The sequence below is a fragment of the Peromyscus californicus genome, unplaced genomic scaffold (genome assembly GCF_007827085.1).
Source record: "Peromyscus californicus insignis strain IS unplaced genomic scaffold, ASM782708v3 Scaffold_21__1_contigs__length_65335640, whole genome shotgun sequence".
NCBI lineage: Eukaryota > Metazoa > Chordata > Mammalia > Rodentia > Cricetidae > Peromyscus > Peromyscus californicus.
In genome coordinates, this window is record NW_026294514.1 from 27,330,761 (window position 1) to 27,350,013 (window position 19,253).

The 19,253-nt window shown below is 52.1% G+C and overlaps 3 protein-coding genes across 5 annotated transcripts in view; 2 read left to right on the forward strand and 1 right to left on the reverse strand.

Moving 5' to 3' along the window:
• The first annotated feature begins 9,821 nt into the window (after positions 1-9,821).
• On the forward strand, positions 9,822-11,161 carry Gpbar1 (G protein-coupled bile acid receptor 1). The gene has a single exon (XM_052749252.1). It carries the CDS (start codon positions 9,994-9,996, stop codon positions 10,987-10,989), a length of 996 nt encoding a protein of 331 aa, XP_052605212.1. The 5' UTR covers positions 9,822-9,993; the 3' UTR covers positions 10,990-11,161.
• Positions 11,162-11,262: 101 nt separating this feature from the next.
• Aamp (angio associated migratory cell protein) lies at positions 11,263-16,481 on the reverse strand. 2 transcript variants are annotated; one of them, XM_052749841.1, is made up of 11 exons: positions 16,177-16,481; positions 15,558-15,716; positions 14,581-14,700; positions 13,857-13,996; positions 13,447-13,591; positions 13,161-13,244; positions 12,954-13,069; positions 12,745-12,848; positions 12,506-12,596; positions 12,185-12,339; positions 11,263-11,734 (listed from the first exon to the last, which is right to left on the reverse strand). In XM_052749841.1, the coding sequence occupies exons 1-11, from the start codon at positions 16,295-16,297 to the stop codon at positions 11,659-11,661; spliced, it is 1,311 nt and encodes a 436-aa protein (XP_052605801.1). In that variant the 5' UTR covers positions 16,298-16,481; the 3' UTR covers positions 11,263-11,658. The 2 variants fall into 2 exon arrangements, with proteins under 2 accessions (XP_052605801.1, XP_052605802.1); XM_052749842.1 differs by having other exon boundaries at positions 15,558-15,713; positions 16,177-16,439.
• A 116-nt stretch (positions 16,482-16,597) lies between these two features.
• Pnkd (PNKD metallo-beta-lactamase domain containing) overlaps positions 16,598-19,253 on the forward strand; it is a 74,889-nt gene continuing 72,233 nt past the window's right edge. Inside the window, exons 1-3 of one of the 2 annotated variants that reach the window (XM_052749845.1) lie at positions 16,598-16,811; positions 17,527-17,695; positions 18,787-19,150. In XM_052749845.1, coding sequence (XP_052605805.1) covers positions 16,745-16,811; positions 17,527-17,695; positions 18,787-18,979 — 429 coding nt within the window. In that variant the 5' untranslated portion in view covers positions 16,598-16,744 and the 3' untranslated portion in view covers positions 18,980-19,150. Of the gene's footprint in view, positions 16,812-17,526; positions 17,696-18,786; positions 19,151-19,253 lie in introns of those variants that run through there. The other variant, XM_052749843.1, reaches the window with a different exon arrangement.

Sequence of the window (19,253 nt, forward strand, 5' to 3'; positions counted from 1 at the left end):
AAAACATGCTGTTCCCTAGCAAGATACTGGTGCCAGAAATAAATTTGTTTGGTAAGGTCTTGTCCTGAGAATTTGAGGGTACCCACAGTGATTTGAAGGCTGTTCTTTTGTCCCCATTCAAGCAGTGTGTCTCAAACTAATTTGACAGTCATGGTGAATTATGTGGTCACCTGACTGTATGTGACCAGCACTTTTATTTTCTACACATTTGTTTTTCAGATAGTGATGCACTTGTTTGCGTGCATGTTAGACATAATAAAGCAAGGTCCTGTTACCTCCCCAGTGGTGACAGCTCGGGTAATTGTAGCCTAGGATCACACCAGTAAAATGACGTATTTTATGTGTCCCCTTTCTTCACATTTAACCAATTTTATTTAACACTTATGTGTACCTTTGTTGTGTGTGTGTGTGTGTGTGTGCATTTTTCTTACTTGGCTGGTTTTCTGCACAGCAGCGTTTGTTTTAAAAGCGGAATAGGCCGGGCAGTGGTGGCGCACACCTTTAATCCCAGCACTCGGGAGGCAGAGCCAGGTGGATCTCTGTGAGTTCCAGGCCAGCCTGGGCTACCAAGTGAGTCCCAGGAAAGGCGCAAAGCTACACAGAGAAACCCTGTCTCGAAAAAAAAAAAACCAAAAAAAAAAAAAAGCGGAATAGTGCAGATGAGAGCAGTCACTGAAGCACACACAGTATAGATTGGAGATTGTTTTGGTGCGTGTGCCGGGTCAGGGCTAGAGAACTGTTGACCCCGTCCATTGTCAAATTTAAAACACTGTGGGTTGTTCTGTCGCTCGATGTCAGTGAAATGGGGCTCGAGGGACCTGTAGGTTCTCCTGGTTCGGGACGTTAAAAAAAAAGGTATCTTGAGAGATATTTAAGAGAGTTTCAAAGGTAGTTTTGATAGAGTTTTTGTTCTTGTTGGATGTGTTTTTGAGATAGGATCCTGTTATCTAACCCAGGCTGGCTTCTGCCTCGGGTGCTGAGATTACAGGTGTACACTGCCTTGACCAACTCCTTTATTTTCATCCCACTGTTTGTTTGTTTGTTTGTTTGTTTGTTTGTTTGTTTGTTTGTTTGGCAGAGCATCACCCTGCCCAGTCTGATCTCAAACTCATAGCGGTCTCCTGCCTTGGCCTTCAAGTTCTGAGATGACAGGTTTGCCCCACCCAACTCTGACTAGCATTTGCCTTTCTGCTGATTTTAGAACAAGAACTCTGGATCTCCCTATGCAGTCTTGGCAGTAGTGGCAGCTTGCTTTTTTCTTTTTAGTTTATTTTCACACACAAACGCATGCGCGCATGCACGCTACCCCTTGGTATCCCTTCCTTTCCCCTTAACCCCATTTCTTCCTACTTAGTCTCCTGGTGGTTAGACTATTAAAACGGTACCATCTCTCCCAGCAACTAACAACAGTCATTAGTTCCCTAAGGAGGGGATGGAACTTCAAGGGCACCTCCTCTGTCCACGAAAACGTTGGAGGGCCCAGTCTTACGCAGGTGCCCATAGCTGCTGTGTGTCTGTGGGTCTAGTGGCAGTGTCATACCTGGATGGCAGTGTTTCCTGACACTCTTCCCCGTCCGTCTTGCAGGTCTTGAATTCTTTTTGCCTTCACTTCTGTCTTAGGGTTTCTAATGCTGAGAAGAGACACCATGATCACGGCAACTCTTCTAAAGGAAAACATTTAATTGGGACTGGCTTACAGTTCAGAGTTTTAGTCCATTAACGTCATGGGAGGAAGCACGGCAGCATGCCGGCCAGCAGACATGGTGCTGGAGAGGTAGCCGAGAGTTCTACATCTGGATCCATAGGCATCAGGAAGAGAGAATGACACTGGGCTTGGCTTGAGCTTCTAAAACCTCAAAGCCCATCCCCAGTGACACACTTACTCCAGTTAGGCCACACTTACTCCAAAAAGGCCACATGTCCTAATCCCTATGAGCCTATGGGATTTTTGTTCAAACTACCTCATCTTTTATGGTATTCCCCAGGCCTTGGCCACAGGAAGGAGGCGGGGATTGATGGAGACGTCCAATTTCAGGCTGGGCACTCATCAGTCACTTGTTCTCAATACTTTGGCCAGATTCAAGCCTCTGCATTAACCATCACTCTACAAAAATGTGCTTCTTTGTCCCCAGCTGAGAGCTTAATAACCTGTGGGTGTAAATATTTAAAAAACAGTTTGACAACATGTTCATTAGGGGAAGCAGCCATGGTGTGTTCCCTGTTAGGCCATCAGATTTATGTTACCACGGTAGTGCATTCTAGCCAATTACAAGGCAGCTGGTCCCCCCACAGTAGTCATGCCCCTGGTGTCCCATGTCTTGCTTACTGATCAGTGCTGTAGCACACGTGGTCTTTAGCTGGGTAAGACCATTCTGGCTTAGTTCCTTCTTGATTTCTCTGTGTCCTTTAAACAAAGTGTGTAGTAGTGTCTTCAATATAGGGTCAGGACTTGGAAAGAACTTAAAGACTAAAAGCCATGTGGTAGTGACTGGCGCCTTTATTCCCAGCACACAGGCAGAGACGGGTGGATCTCTGAGTTTGAGACCAGCCTGGTCTATAGAGTTTCAGGACAGCCAAAGGTACCAGAGAAACCCTGTCTCAAAATTGGTAAATAATAAATAAATAAAAGCATATACTGCTCTTTCAGAGAACAGGACTTGGGTTCCTAGCACCCACATTAGGCAGGCAGCTCACAACTAACTACCTGTAACTCCAGCTCCAGGGGTATCCAACCCTTCCGCCCTTAGCAGGGACCTGCACTTATGAACATGTACCCACACACAGATACAATTTTTAAAAATAATAAACCCCTGGAGGCTGGAGAGATGGCTCAGAGGTTAAGAGCACTGGCTGTTCTTCCAGAGGCTCTGAGTTTAATTCCCAGCAACCACGTGGTGGCTCACAACCATCCATAATGATTTCTGGTGCCCTCTTCTGGTGTGCAGGCATACATGGAGGCAGAATGTTGTATATATAATAAATAAATATTTAATAATAATAAACTCCAGTTCTTGGGAGAAGTAGAATCAAGTGGATTTCTGTGATTTCAAAACCAGCCTGTTCTATGCAGTGAGTTCCAGGCAATTCAAGGCTACAAGGAGTGATTTTGTCTCAAAATAAAACCCCGTAGGGTCTTACCATATACTTCTGGCAGGCAACCAATAATAATAGCAATAATTGCTGCAGGCCGCAGGAATGTATCATAAGAACTCAGCTGGTTATGGCAAAGTCACTACCTGGAGGAATCGGGGAATTCCTCCAGAGGAAGCCAAATCCCAAGGAGTTTTTGGTGTTACTTGGCTTGTTATGTATCAGCTGTCTTCTGTTATGAAAATCATGTGTGCCTTCGTAGTTTTACCAATTGACTTTTCCCTAAGAAGGGCTAACAGTGTAGACTGATCACTCTCTGGTCATACACATTCCAGGTATTTGGAGAACAGTCTCAGGAAAGGCTTTCTCTGGAATCAGATATCTCCCTTAGCCACTTTCAAGGACTACAGGAAACACCACCCAGGTGGGCGCCCAACTTCCGAGAACTAACAATGATAACAGCCCACATGCAAGTCTCCTGACTTACGGTAAATTCCACAAGGAGACACCGCCTAGGAGAGGTGGACGTTAAGTAATAGCTTTATACAATTTAGCTCGGACCCTCCCTATATATACTGGGACTTCCAGGGCAGAGGAGGGAGAAGAGAAAAGAGAATGGAAGAACTAGATGGGTAAGAACTTGAGAGGAACAAACTGAGATGGGGAAGAACTAGATTGAAGGGCTAGAAGAGAGTACTAGAGGAACGAGATGGAAGATGAGGAAGAACGAGATGAGGAGAGAGAAGGAGATGGCAAAGGAGATGATATGGGAAGGTGGATGAGAACCTAGAAGGGGCAGAACTAGATGAAGGAATTAAGATAGAACCTAGAGGGGACTGCAGACAAGTGTAGAGAGAAATCAGGCTAGAAATGAGCTAAATATGAGAGCAGAATAAAAGCTTGTAACTGACACAGAATAATAAAGTATATGGACTAAGGAGTTTCACGTACATAGATTCATTTCTTCTCATCAAAGATTAATTATCAACTGGTTGTAGATTCTTCCCAGACCCTGGGAGGGGACTGTCAAGGGGCTGGACACCCATAGTCCCCAATAAATAATCTGTATTCTTTTGGGGGTCTCTGAAACATTAGATTTCTAAAGAAGTATTACAGGAGCCTGGTGTGGTGGTGCACACCTTGAGCTTCTAAAACCTCAAAGCCCATCCCCAGTGACACACTTACTCCAGTTAGGCCACACTTACTCCAAAAAGGCCACATGTCCTAATCCCTATGAGCCTATGGGATTTTTGTTCAAACTACCTCATCTTTTATGGTATTCCCCAGGCAGGTATTCCACAGGAGGCAAAGGCAGGTGGATCTCCGTGAGTTGGAGGCCAGCCTGGTCTATACATTGAGTTCCAGGACAGCCAGGGCTGTTACACAGAGAAACCCTGTTTCAAAAGAAAAGAAGAAAGAAATTGTAGGAGAAAAATATAATGGCATTAAATATTTTTATAATAGTAAATTCTGTCTAATTCTACAATACTTTGCCAACATCAAAAATCCATGGTGACTGAATGAGATTTTCTTAGTGATTTAGACACTGGTAAGGTGTTCATGCTCCTGTAAACAACTCTAATGAAATTCACTGAATCTTTAAAAAAAGAAAAAGGAAAACTGGATCAACAGTTATGAAGAGGACAGGAGTCAGCAGGCATATCAGGACAAGAGGGTACCAAGTAAGTATGGTTATGTATTGCATGCATATGTAGGAAAATGTGATGGAACATCATGATAATACATACTAAATGGGAAGGAAAATGCACTTTGAGTTGGGCATAGTGACTCATACTTATGATCCCAGTACTCCCAGTTTCAAAATAATGAGAAAAGAACACGTGTGTGTGTGTGTGTGTGTGTGTGTGTGTGTGTGTGTGTTGTACAACATAGGCATCTCTACTGTATACAGGCACACATGTATATACACGTGTATTTGGATGGGGTTCCTCCCCGACCCAGTGCTAGGGATGGACCCCAGAGCCTCGTGTGTACTAGGCTACCGCCAGCCACCACTGAGCTACGCTCTAGATCTATAACAGCTATGTGATCTTATTTGTTCTCTTTTTAAATTGTATGTGGGGGTATGTATACATGAGTGCAGGTTCCTGTGGGGGCCAGAGGCATTGGATCACTCTGGATCTAGAGTTACAGGAGGATATGAGTCACCCAACATGAATGCTGGGAACCAAATTTGGGTCCTCTGCAAGAACAGTATACTCTCAACAGCTCTGCCATCTCTGCCCCTTACCTGGCCCTCCCTTGGCTCCCTTTATGCACCCAGATGGTACTATTGGATACGTGGTATTTAAGTCAAATGTCTTGGGCTTTCCAAACCTTCCCTAATGTGGTTGTACTCTTCTTTCCTTTATTGGAAAGAAGGCGGCGGGGGGAGGGGGGGTAGATACAGAAGGAGAACGCCCTAACCTAACTGCTACATCAGTCTGCTTTATAGATTTGAGTATGTGGCCGTTGACATCAGTTGCTTTCTATATAGGGCTCACCTGACACCCTTGTCCATCCCCTCCTGGAACCTCAGCTGAAAGACTGTGAGAGTGAGAGAGTGTGTGTTAGGACTGCTGGGATTCAAGGGTCTCATAGGCCAGGCTAGTGCTAAACTATTTCAGTCTGATCTAGCTAGCCATTCGGATTTAAGGACAGTGTCTTCTCCTTCAGCATTTGAATAGGGGATTCTCAAAGTCAGCATCCTGGCCGGTCTTACAGTAAGTAGAAGATAAATCCACACTGGCTTTAAGTATGGGCCTGCTGGGTAATGGTAGTGCAAACCAGTGATCCCAGCACTTGGGAGGCTGAGGCAGGAGGACCAGGAGTTCAAGGTTAGCCTGGGCTACATACCAAGACCCTGTCCCATTGTGGGGTTGGAGGGAGTGGCTGATAAGCAGTTGCAGGAAAAGCAATTCAGAGTACGGGAAGCTTCATCTGCCTCCCTGGTCCAGAGTAACTGCTTTCAGACCTCATAAAGCACACCAACCCAGTCTCAAATTCATCAGGAAAATAAAATAGGAAAGTGGACCAGGGAGGTCCAGGAGGTTCTGGGACAGTCTGGAATGTCCATCCAAGCACATGTTCTCCATCAGGAAAACAGCAGGTCAAGGCCACAGGCAGTAGATGGAGCATCTGAAAACTTGCACCCGCCTTCTGTGGTTGGAAGGGTAAAAGAAACTATCGTGGCCGAGGGCTTGACCGAGAGAGGAAGCAGATGAGCTGGTGAGGGAAAAGCTGAGCTGAGCACAGGACCCAGGCTCTCCAGCTCCCACTGCCTGAGCTGTCCCCTTTACACGTCATACCACACACAGTGTTTAGATAGGACAGAAAAGAAACAGACATCCTGAATCTCCGGGGAAGGAGGCTGGGAACAGAAAATGGGCTGTTTATTCCTGGCAGCGCCGTGTCCAAGGGGTCTTGCACCACTTTGGTCCAGCCCCAGACAACTCTCCCAGAGCCTGACTCACGCCCCACGGCCACTTGGTGGGTCTGAGACTGTACTGGCTTCCTGGAGGACGCGTTTAAGGCTGCTCTGCTTAGTCTCCCAGCAGAAACCCCGTCTCCCCAGGACCCAGGAATGTGTCCTGCGGGGCAAACCGTGCCAGAGGTCTCAAACCTCCAGCCTTTGGGCTGCGTTTCTCCGAGGGAACTGACGTTCTCCATGCTCTGTGAGGAGGTTTGTCTCATCTCAGTTCCAGCCATCTTACTGCAGTCTCGGCTTCTTTCGGTCCCTAAGTTTGGCTGGGCTCCTCTCCCCCACCACCCTAAAGCTGTACTTGATAAACAGTGCAAACCAGACACAGAACTCTTGGCTTCCACACGGTGAACATGCCCTTCTCTCACTGTACCTAATTTCCTCAGTTTTCCTGTGAATGAAAAAATACCACTCCTTTGATACCGTAGGCTCCCTGTCTGCCTTTCCCGGCAGAGTACTTGTGTGGAGGGGACAGGTGCAGAGAGGAGCAGAACCCCCGACGATGTTAGCATTTACAGTAATCAAGTACTCAAGAGCCAAGGGTCGATCTAGTTCCTGTTACCTACCTCCTTTGCTGGAGGGGGAGTTTCTTATTTCCTTCCTTCCTTTGTCTGGGTTTGTTGGTTTGAAACAAGGTCTCACTATGTTTCTGAAGCTGCAACTCACTGCAGCTTGTCTCAGCACCACAAGTGCTGGGACTACAAACCGACCTACGGAAGTACAATTTTGAGCCCCACTGTGCAGATGAACTGAGTTGTATCTGGCGGTGGGAGTGCACACCTTTAATCCCAGCACTCGGAAGGCAGAAGCAGGTGGATCTCTGAGTTCCAGGACAGCCAGAGCTGTTACACAGAGACACCCTGTCTTAAAAACCAAAAAAGAAAAAAACAAAAAAAAAAAGAAAAGAAAAACTAAGTTGAGAGAACTTCAACAATTTGCTTAAGTTCGCACAGCTAAAGCAGTGGGAGCCCAGCCAGCCCCGTCGTCATGCCAACCACAGTGTACACCTCTAAGCCCCATGGAGGAGGCAGAATCAGTCACTGGAGCTGACCTCCCCTCGCTACTGTCAAGCATTGTGTCTACAGGTACCTGTGTAATCCCATGACATTCCCCACCACAACCCAATAGGTGGCTTTTCCTTTGAGAGAAGACAGACAGAATTGAAACAGGCTCACTGTAACCCAGGCTAGCTTCAAACTTATACTGATCCCCCTGCCTCAGCCTCCCAAAGGTTGGGATTACAGGGCTTGAACCTCCACACCGGATCACTTGTGCCTTATGCATACCTCAAAACTTGACTGAGAAAACAGTTGAGGACCGGGGATGTAGCTGAGTTGATAGAGTACTAATCTAATGAATGGGTCTGAGTTCTATATCCTGTCTGTAATATGGTCCACGGACATGGGGACAAAGCTATAACCCTAGCACTTGGGAGGCGGAGGCAAAAGGATCAGAAGTTCAAGGTGATACTACATAGGAGTTTGAGGCCAGCCTGGCAATATGAGACCCTGTCTCAAACAAAGCAAAAGTTGAGAGGTATGTAGGATGACCCCAGACTAGGAAGACAAGGCTGGATTTCTTAACTAAAAGGCTCATCTAGTGATGAGCGTTGGTGAAGATTCTCAGGCCCCAACCCTCAACCACCCCACCCACCCCCATCTTGCATGCACACTATTTGGTGTATGTAGCTGTTTGTGGGCTGCTGTGGCCATTCAGGGTTTAAACTACCTAAAATAGCTCTATTAGCTGGGGTGGGGGTAGTTGGGGGGAGGGGAGGTGCTATGTGTCAAACATTCATTGGCTGGAACGCATTTCCCAGATGAGCCTGGCAATGACAACATAGGTTATGGAAAACCACCTAGGTTTCATGATGTGGCAGACGATGGCTAGGGAAGGTTCACTTATACAGGAGGGGAGGCCTCTCAGTAAAAGCCGTCAGGACGTGCCAAGTCCCACCCCAGAGGCGGAGCCAAGACTGAGGCCCTCCAGCCTGGACTCCTCCATCCCTTCAGGAACCCAAGCTGGGGCAGAGCCTGAGCCTGGTTCCTGCTGTCCCCAGCATAGAAGCAACATGCACTCATTGACCAGGACACCAGGCATGGCCCGAGGAGTGGTTGCTGCGACTCTGTGATCCCCAGGAGAAGGCTCAGCTAGCAAGGACCACCTGTTCTTAACAGTCATGTGAGTAGCTGCACCCCAACCCCTCCAGGTCCGATCCTGAAGAGGTCACCGCAATGGCTTAAGCCACTGGAGTATGCGGGAGGCACGGTTCCCACCCCACCAGGACATTACCCCTGGATGTTGAGCTCTATCTTTACTCTGAGGGAGGTTGGTGAGGGACTGAAGGGCTGGGAGCTACAGCTCAGGCTAGGTCTCCGTGGTTTAGTAGTAAAAGTGGATGGTGTAGTGAGGAAGAAGATGAACCAGATGGAGGGCAGCTGGAGAGGGAGACAGGCCATTACCGGGGACTGATGAATAAGGCCAAGAGGATGGAAAGGCATCAGGAGCGCAGTTCTGGGAGCTGTTGGGATGGAAGGAGAGCATCTCTCAGCCTAAGGTAACCAGAGAGCTGATGCAGGTCCTGGGAGAGGCCGGAGCAGGGGAGGGCAGAATCCTTCCGTATTGACTTTGATCCTAGCAACAGCAGATGCTCCCCTGTTGATAGGATCCAGGACCCCTCCCACTGGCCCTTGAATGTGGCCTAGGGCTGAGACCAGGCAGCCCAGTAAAAGAAAGCAGCAGTGTCAATCTGGAGGTTCCGCCTAGTCCCCTGGGTTCAGCCTGTTTAGAGGTTAAAGGGGGGTTCCTCTGTTCTTAGCACCCCCAATTCCTTGCCAAGCATCTCCCCACCCTTCCCTCTAGTTCCCAGGAAGGGCCTGTTGCTAGTGTGGAGCGGACGAGTCAAGTTTATGGGCTGGAAGTCCTACCCGGAGGCTGTTCACTGAGCTGTAAGAGGCTCCAAGTGTAGACAGGGTGGGGGTGGGGGCACAGGGCGCTCTGTGACTTCTCAGTCCTGGCCTTTAGGGGCCTTTCACCCAGTGGCTGTCAGGCCACTGTCCTCTCTTGGCACTCCAATGTGGCCAGGCAAAGGTTGACATGCTTTGGGTAGGATGCCTTCCGGTCTAAACAGATATAAACACAGCTGCCCTGAGGCTGGAGGATGACTGAGATAAGGTGAAGCTGTCCAGTGTAGTTATTGCCTGAAGGCAGCTTCTACTAAGATAACATACAAGGAACTATGCTGCCAGAATTGAGTTTCCAAGCAAAACCAAAAGCATGACTTCCCTAAGTAATTGTTTTAAGTTTCAACTGAAAAAGACAGGGTATGGCCCAGTCTCAGTCTGCAGCTCCAACCTAACCCCGGCCACTCCTCCATCCAGGCATGCTGACTGCAGCTCCAGGCCCTCCATGTGCCGAGACCCATGATGCCACCCAACAACACTGGGGAGGTGGCCAGCTCCATTCCCACGGGGGCACTGGGGCTTTCCCTGGCCCTGGCAAGCCTCATCGTCAGCGCCAACCTGCTCCTGGCCCTAGGCATCGCCCTGGACCGCCAGCTGCGCAGCCCACCTGCCGGCTGCTTCTTCCTAAGCCTGCTACTGGCCGGGCTACTCACAGGGCTGGCACTGCCCATGCTTCCCGGGCTGTGGAGCAGGAGCCACCGGGGCTACTGGTCCTGCCTCCTTCTCCACACGGCCCCCAACTTCTCTTTCCTTTCCCTGCTCGCCAATCTGCTGCTAGTGCATGGGGAGCGTTATGTGGCTGTGTTGCAGCCACTGCGGCCCCACGGGAGTATGCGGCTAGCCCTGCTGCTCACCTGGGTCAGCCCCCTGCTCTTTGCCAGCCTGCCCGCTCTGGGCTGGAACCACTGGAGTCCTGGTGCCAACTGCAGCTCCCAAGCTGTCTTCCCAGCCCCCTACCTCTACCTCGAAGTCTATGGGCTCTTGCTGCCTGCTGTGGGGGCTGCCACCCTTCTCTCTGCCAGAGTGTTGGTCACTGCCCGCCGCCAGCTGAAGGATATCTGCCGCCTGGAGCGGGCAGTGTGCCGCGATACACCCTCCACCCTGGCCAGGGCTCTCGCCTGGAGGCAGGCCAGGGCGCAGGCAGGAGCCACGCTGCTCTTTCTGCTGTGCTGGGGGCCCTATGTGGCCACCCTCCTCCTGTCGGTGCTGGCCTACGAGCGGCGTCCCCCACTCGGGCCTGGAACGCTGTTGTCTCTCATCTCACTGGGCAGCGCCAGCGCCGCAGCAGTGCCCGTGGCCATGGGTCTGGGCGATCAGCGCTACACAGCCCCGTGGAGGGCCGCTGCCCAAAGATGCCTGCGAGGGCTTCGAGGAAGAGCCAAGAGGGACAGTCCGGGCCCCAGCACTGCCTACCACACCAGCAGCCAAAGCAGCATGGACGTGGACTTGAATTAGGAAACCAGCGGCTACGGCTGCCTCCCGGGGGCGATCGCCCATCTCTTCTGCCCTACTTCTTTGGATCGGAGCCCTGGCTCCATGAGACCTCACCCTGACCAAATAAATCCCTGGACGACATTTCCGGTTATCTCCTTCCGCATCTCAACGAGGGAGTGGGGCAGGCTGACTGCTCCAGAAGGACCCGACACAGACTGAGCACCAAGGAGATTTCACCTCCGACGAGACACTGCCCTCCTATCCAGGCACCACAAAAGGCACACAGACCCCGCCTCTGGGAAGTATATTTTATTTACATTTTTAAAATCTGTAACTAGTCTCTCTTCCTCCTTTCCTTCCCCAGAGAGTTGGGAAGGGAAAGAACGGGAACCTCAAAGACCTACCCCCCACATACAAAGACGCACCCCATGGCTCACACCAGCAAATCAAAGTGAAAGAAACACGGGCCTCCTAAAGGGCCCCAGGGCTGGACAGGGGAGGGAGGGCCTGGGAAGGCGGGTCTCCAGGGAAGAAAGGGACAAGGAGTGGACAGGTCAGCTGGAGGGGTTGGAAAGCAGTCCACTGCCCTCCCCTCCTTTTCCCTCTGCACCCTGCACCTCTGCTGGGGGTGGGGGCAGGGGCCTCCCTTTATCCCCCTCAACACCAGACGCCATGCCAGAGCTGCGGCCGCTAACGGTCAGGTCTCTGGACACAAAATACTTTCGCTTTGTGGTCTCCTGACGTTGTCACCACCAGGGAGGCATCTCTGTGGACAGAAAATGGGTGAAAGGACTGAGGAACCTGAGGCCTAGTCCAAGCCCACCCCCCAGAGGTCTTAGGGCAGCTGCTCCAGCATCACCTCTATTCGAGGTCCCCAGCTGAGTCTGCACCTGGTTCTCAAGCCAGGGAGCCGACTCAAGCACGTCCGTGAAGACCGCGAGAGAATCAGTGAAGGAAGCCCCAATATAGGAGCAATTCAGAGCCCAGGGGGACAGCTTCATTCCAGTCTCCTGCCTCACAATGGGTAGCTCACTGCCAGTCTGGGATAGGGCTGGATCCCAGGACTGTGACTGTACAGGTAGTCTGGCATTCCTTCATCGCGGGATGCAACCAGGCACTGGGTCTCACCTCCCTTAGGAATCACCTCCCATTCCCCAAGGACCTGTGCTACCTCCCACCAGACCCACTCTCAGGAGGGACCAGCCCTGATGCTTACTTGCTGAGGGCAAAGTCCAGGATCTCAGCAGTGTGGCCCCGGTAGTCAGTAAGCAGGCGGCCAGTCCGGGCATCCCAGAGACGAACAATGCCGTCCAGGCTACAGGTGTACACCACAGCAGTGCCAGCCTCCCACAGCAGCTGAACAATGCCCGACTGTCCCGGAATGTGACACAGTGACAGAGCAGGGCAAAAGTCAGGAGGGAGAGAAGACACTGTCCCCACCTTCAGAGAGAGGCGGGCACAGGGCCACAGAGGACAGGCTGCCCCTTAGCTGGGCACAACAGCCCACCGAGTAGGAACAAAGCCCCAGACATCATACCTGGTGCTGACATTGGTGCCGGAGTGTCTGTGTGGACAGGTCATAGATAGCCAAGGTTCCATCCAGATAGCCAACGGCGGCCAGAGGCATCCTGGGAAGCAGGAGACACAAAGAAGGCTCTTGAGGCTCTAGATCCACGCACCTTCCCTCCTCCGTGGTTCTAATGCCTGGATCCCTCCGCAAAGCCACCTCCTCCCTCGTCTCTTGGGTTCGCAGGCCAAGGCTCTGCTCACACTCACACGCTGCAGAAGCCCAAAGACTCCACAGAGTTCGACTCGCTCTCCTCCCCCTCTCCCAGGCTGGGCTGGGAGGCCACTGTCTCAGGTCTGAACACACCCACCACCTACAGGTAAGAGAAGAGGGTCATAGAAATGAGCTCCAGGCCCCTTAACTGAGGAAAAGGACAGGGGAGGGGCAGAAGGCACAGACAGAAGCCCAAGCTACTTACCTTGCCAGTGGTGGCGCTGATCAGCTTGGCCTGACAGTCCACAGAGCCAGTGAGGATCAGGCTGCCATCCTGGTTGGTGGCAACACAGGTCAGGGGGCCCTGGTGACCCTCAGTCCCTAGGACAGAGCAGGGGTACACAGACTCTGAGTCCTGTACTGGCTCTCAGGCTACCCCAAGCCCAGGTCGACACCCTCCCTCCTCTGATACCTTTCAGTACATGGATGGGGTTTCCCTGCTTGAGGTCCCAAATCCTGATGGTACCATCTTCATAGCCTACCACAGCTCTCTTCCCTAAGGACCAAGGCACAATTGACCAAAGGACAGAGGGTACACTCAGATACACCCAGCAAGTAATGAGCAGGGAGAATCAAGTAGGGGACCCCGAAATGAGTCACTGGTAAGATCCAGCATGGGGCAGGAGGAGGCTGGGATGACTGGAGTAGCCCAAGTCACCGGATCCACCTGTACCCCGGGAAGAGGCGGTTGCTCTCACCGTCAGGGAGGACGCGGCCACAGGTTGCAGGGCAGTTGGGGCCCTGGAAGGTCTTACAGTCACCATTGGGTACCTTCCACATCCAAGTGTTACCGTCAGCTGTGCCCGCCAAGAGGACAGGTGCCCGAGGGTGCCACTCCATCCACTGGGCAGAGAGCAAGGATCAACAAGCAAGATCAGCAAGCAAGGCCTGCTACCCAGCCTAACTAAGAGTCCATGATCCCCACCCAAGTGTCCCTGCTTCGAAGGCTGGCAAGAACGTTACAGGTGAACAGACACATTGCTGGAGCTGGGGTGCTGTGGTTCAAGGCCAGCCTCTCCAGTATAGCTATGCCTGCCCCTCCCCCTCCCAGAAGTGCTCATCCCTACTTGAGGTCCCACAGAGTTGTGGACCACTCCAAGGATCTCACCTCCAGGTCTCCTGCTTCAAAGGACCAGACTTCTTCCTTGGTGTCGACCTGCCATACTTTCAAAAGACCACTCATGTCTCCTGTGGCCACTAGGGTGGAGTCATGGCTGAAACCAGCACATGTCACAGAGTCTTTATGGCCTGCAAAGAGAAGTGGGCAGGTTTTGAGTTCAAATCTGCCTGAGAGATGTAGCAAATTCAAGGCTAGCCTTGGCTACATAGTAAATCGAAGGCCAACCCAAACTATATAACCTTAAAAAAAAAAAAAAGTGGCAGAAAAAGAACATTAAAAGGTGTCTCAATGCTGGGGACATGTGACCCGTGTATCTGGCCACCTTTTAAAAACAATTAACTAGAAAAAAAGGTAGAAGGGCCTCAGCAGAACGAGTCACCAAACTCACTGCCACTCCAGGGACCAGGAACTCCAGGTTTCCCACGAAGGCACTGTTGACCCCACAATTCAACCACCCAAAGCCTAGGTCTCCTAGGCCAGACTCCAATCTTCTCTGTGCCTACTCCTACACCAGTACCACCTCCTCCTGTGTCCACCTTAGCCACACTCCTTTGGCCAATTAGCACTTCCTGTCCGAGTGCCTGCAAAATTTATTCTTCCAGTGTGGGTTCCTGGATCCAGCCTGAGACAGAGGCTAGTCAACAGCTGCTGGGTGTTCACACAGGCCACCTGCCCAGCTGTCCAGAGGGACCCAGCCTCCCCAGCCTCTCACCTGCACACTCGAAGAGCAGCTCCCCATCGCTGAGTCTCCACACAAAGGCTTTGTCATCTTCACCCCCCGTCACTGCCAAGGTGTTGGTTTTGGGGTCCAGGCTCACACAAAACACAGATGCTGTCCCAAAGACAGTCCATGAAAAAGGGGATGGAACTGGGCTCTCACCTAAGTTCTGTCTTTCAGAACTTCCGGGGAAGCACACCCCCTTTCCCCACAGCCATAGGTATTCCCTCCTGGAAAGGCTATGTCCAGTTGTCTGAAGCATGAGGTTGTTACAGAAATCCTTCCAAGTCCTCCTCCAGAGCATAACCCCTGCTGTCTGTTCCCCTTACCATCCCACTCTGAGGTACAAGCCAAGAGGTGGGTCCGTTTGCACAGCTAAGAGCACAGGATACCACCAGGCTGGCTATGAATTGAGTGACCAGAGCTTCAGGAGACTGGCTTCCTAAGAACTAGCTCCTGGGAAGATTATCGTTAATGCTCCTTTTGGAGCGTCACTTGTCTTTAATTTCCATTAGGGTTACCTCCATTGACTTTCATCCAAAATGACTTTTTTGTTTTGTTTTGTTTTTCGAGACAGGGTTTCTCTGTGTAGCCCTGGCTGTCCTGGATCTCGCTCTGTAGACCAGGCTGGCCTGGAACTCACAGAGATCCGCCTGCCTCTGCCCACCCCACCCCACCCCCAGGGCTGGGATTAAAGGCGTGCGCCACCACCGATTGGCCAAGATGACTTTTTTAAAAAGAATACCAAGATCCAGAAAGCTAACAAAGGTGATAAACTGTTAAACGGCAGAGGTAGGATTTGAACCTAGGTGCCTCACTTGACCCCACTGCCAAGCCTAATCCCTTTGGCCCTTCCTGTGGATTTCCTGTAGGCTTTCCTATTTGTCTCTCATAATATCCTTCCCCAGGCCAACGGGTCATACTTAAAAGTCCATCGGCTCTGACCTGAGGTGATCCCCTCAAAGGCCTACCTGAGTGCAATGCAAAGGTGACCTCGCTATCATCCGGGCCCTCCATGCTGCCGACCACCCCTTCCTGGGGTTCCAGGACCCAGCCCTCGTCATTGCCGTCTTCCTCTTCCTCCTCTTCCTCAAAGTCCACGTCTTCCATCTCCTGGGCCAGATCATCTGCTTTGGGGAAAGGGTGAAAAGATGGATCTCGAAAGACAGAAGAGGAATGGGGTGAGGGGTGAAGAGGAGTGAATCGGGCCACGCTAGCTAGGGTGGGTCATGTGGCCGGAGGTTCAGGTGTCGTCCCACACGTACCGAGCAGGAGGAGAGCGCCTGGGGGGCGGGGAAGGGGAAAGAGGCTAGGTCTGAAGACCTGGCGTTGGCCAGCGACCGTGTGGGAAGCGAGGACAGAGGGCATGATGGGAAGGGGGTGTGTGAGGGGAAGGGCCAGGGGAGGCGTCAGGGAACCCCCACCCAGCCAGGCCTCGAAACTAAGTGTGGGGGGTAGGGAAGGAGGGACGGGAGGGAAATGTCGGTAGGAACGACCGGTAGGGAAGGGGGGAGGGGGGGGGAGAAGCAGGGGTCAGAGGCCAGGGGTGAGCGCCTCCTGTCCCATGGCCTCAGGAGCGACAGTTCTCACCCGGGTCGGGCGGGCCTGGATCCAGCTCTACCACTTCAATGATCTCTTCATCTCCGTGGAAGCTGAGAGTCTCCAGCGGCGGGGTGTCAGCGGCCGCTCCGCTCTCCGATTCCGACTCCATGCGGCGAAACCTACCGATCCACTTCTCTGGGCCCAAACGCCTCCCAGAGTCAGCTCTGCGCGACGACGCGGAACTCGAGCCCCTCCTCCCGGGAGGAAGTAGGCGTAGGTGACTCCCGGCCGAAAGAGCGACGGAATCCGGACCAATCGCGACGGAGGTGGACCGACAGGGCCGCCAATCACAAGGCAGAACTGGGATGACCAGGCCGGGGCGTGGCGGGAGAGCCCAAGCTCCGCCCGACATGACTCCGCCCCCAGCTGGAGGGAAACAAGCGAGCGTGCGCGCCTCCGGGGTCTCCTGGGAGGAGTAGTTCTCCCGGGCCCTCTGCGCGGACTTCTGGGAAATGTAGTTTCTGATCTGTAGGCAGGACGGAAGGCGCGGGGGAGGCCCCTTACGCAAACTACAATTCCCGGCGGGGAGCGCAGTGAAGGGGGGTGGGACCTGAACATGGCGGCGGTGGTAGCTGCAACGGCGCTGAAGGGCCGGGGGGCAAGAAATGCCCGCGTCCTCCGGGGTAAGGAGAGGGACCCCCGGGAGGGCAGAGCTCTAAAAGATCCCATTCCCTTCACATCCCACTCGGCACGACAGCAGGAAGTCAGGCTGCTAATTGCTGCCCACACCTCTCTGCAGGATCTTAGAGAGTCTGGGGGTGAAAGATGCTCTAGAGGTCACCCAATCTAACCCCTGCGTTCAGGTTACACAGCATGTCTAGGGTCTTGCTGCTAGAGGGAGTCCCAAAGAAGCCCTTATTCTCCCGCGTTCCAGGGGTTTCACACTCACCGCAGTGCAGAGGGAAGAGCCTGGGCTGCTGGAGGCTTGAGTTCTAGCTCTGGGTAATTAGCAGTTTGACCTTGTGCGAAGCAGCTCGTCTCTCGGGGCTTCGGTTTCTTCTTCTATAGTACGAGGGGATGGAGTTGGCTAACCTTACGGATAGCTAAGGTCCCGCAGTTTTAAAACAGTTCCCCGGATTTCCTTCATACGTATGTCTCCGGTGACTCCCTCTGCAGTCCTTCTCAACCTGTCTTCTGAATAGAAAGAACAGCAGCGAAGCTCGCTGTCCTGGCACCAGGCTGAGGAGCCCGCAGTGACGTGGAAGTAGCTTCCAAAGGTGTCACCTCGATGGCGATTTTCCCATTTCTCTTTGGAGTCTTCGCAGCACTTGTTACTCCAAGCTGCAGACACTCCCCTCCCTCATCTCCTATCCTGACCTGCGGTTCTTGTATTCACAGGGATTCTCTCTGGAGCCACAGCTAACAAGGCTTCCCAGAACAGGACCAGAGCACTGCAGAGCCACAGCTCCCCGGAGTGCAAGGAGGAGCCTGAGCCCCTCTCTCCTGAGCTGGAATACATTCCCAGAAAGAGGGGCAAGAACCCCATGAAAGCTGTGGGACTAGCCTGGTGAGTTTTAACTGCCCCTTTGCCTACCGCTGCACCGAAGGGATGTCAGGACCTAGAAACTTAAGTTGCAGATGGTGAGCTGCATCCAAGGGAAGAGAATTGCGGGCGGGCTTCAAGGGATGGAAGGAATCTCGGAGTGAGGCGGGCCTTGGGAGGGGGGACAATATGTAACGTTGGGGAGACGGTGGCTTTTCTGTGGAGCGAGTTGGGCTGATCTGATTCGGACTTGGGTTACTGGTTTCATCCTCTTGGGAGCTGGGGAAAGGGGCTAGACCATGCAATTAATTAAAATTGTGTTAGAATATGTTGTGTAGAAGCTAGAAATGGTTCTGTGAGTTTGTTTCTGATTCTGGCTTTAATCCATATCATTCATTGGCCAACATTAAAGGAAAAGGAAGGGAAATTAACATTTTTTTTCCCAGCAAGTGCCTGATGTATGACAGTACGTCGTCGTACAATGTTTTAAGCTTTCTGAGGTAAATGTACTTCTGTCTCACCAAGGAGGGAGCTGAGGCTCCCGGCTGGGATTCTCACCAGGTCATGACTTCATGCTCTTTGGCCCCTACCAAGACCCCCTTTGAGTACTGGTTGCTCAGATTAAGACTGTTGGCTGATGATATACCTTAGTGGTCAAGCCCATGCTTAACATTCTTGAAGCCCTAAATTCAATCTGCAGCACCAAAAAGAAAAAAAGAGGGGTCTGGGAAGGGATGGGAGACAGTTTAGGCAGAGAGGACCTTTCCTAGCTCACAGAGGGCTACTTACACTGTCACACATGAGCATTCAGCAGGAGTACAGAGGCCCACGAATATCAGCCATAAAAAGGTAGGGAGGACCACACGGGGCCTCCAGTGCCATGCCTAGGAGTCTGGAGTTAGCCAGGATATAATGAGAGCTATTACAGTGTCTTAAGCAGGCAGTAGCAGGATCAGATTTGTGGGTTCCCTCCAGCAGTCAGCACAAAGGACAGGTAGACACAAGTATCACCACCACAGCATTTATCCATTTGGCAAAGCTGGACTGATTCTTCCAGCTCCTCTGGCTCAGTCCCAGTCCCTGCCCAAACCCGGTGCACATCTCCCCATCCCTAGGGCCATCGGCTTCCCCTGCGGTATCCTCTTCTTCGTCCTCACCAAGCAGGAAGTGGACAAGGACCGTTTGAAGCAGATGAAGGCTCGGCAGAACATGCGGGTGGCCAACACGGGCGAGTATGAGAGCCAGAGGTTCAGGGCTCCCTCCCAGCAAGCCCAGTTCCCTGAAGCTGGGTCTGGGGTACAGAACTGAGTGAGGATCACTGCAACCTTGTACTAGACCATTGACTGGAGTCCTGTGTGGCTAATTGTGGTCATTTCCTTGAAGCCCACCAGAGGGCGCATGATGCTCCAGCTGCGGCCAGCACCCACCTCTTCAACAGAGGAACCAGCCAAAAGCAAATAAAGTTATTAAATACTGGCATGGACAGGAAGCAGGGCTGACTTTGTAAGCCTCAGGGAGGGGAGGGGCAGAGTGGGGCTGGCTGCTCATCCCTGTTCCCTCACAGAAGACCTGTGTTCCCAGC

Coding starts and splice junctions, on each gene's coding strand:
- Gpbar1 (XM_052749252.1), top strand. CDS start 9,994: ATGATGCCACCCAACAACACTGGGGAGGTGGCCAGCTCCATTCCCACG.
- Aamp (XM_052749841.1), bottom strand. CDS start 16,297: ATGGAGTCGGAATCGGAGAGCGGAGCGGCCGCTGACACCCCGCCGCTG. Junction 13,997..14,580: donor GCTGCTCTTCGAGTGTGCAG/GTGAGAGGCTGG, acceptor TTCTCTTTGCAG/GCCATAAAGACTCTGTGACA. Junction 12,597..12,744: donor TCTTTGGGCTTCTGCAGCGT/GTGAGTGTGAGC, acceptor CCTGCTTCCCAG/GATGCCTCTGGCCGCCGTTG.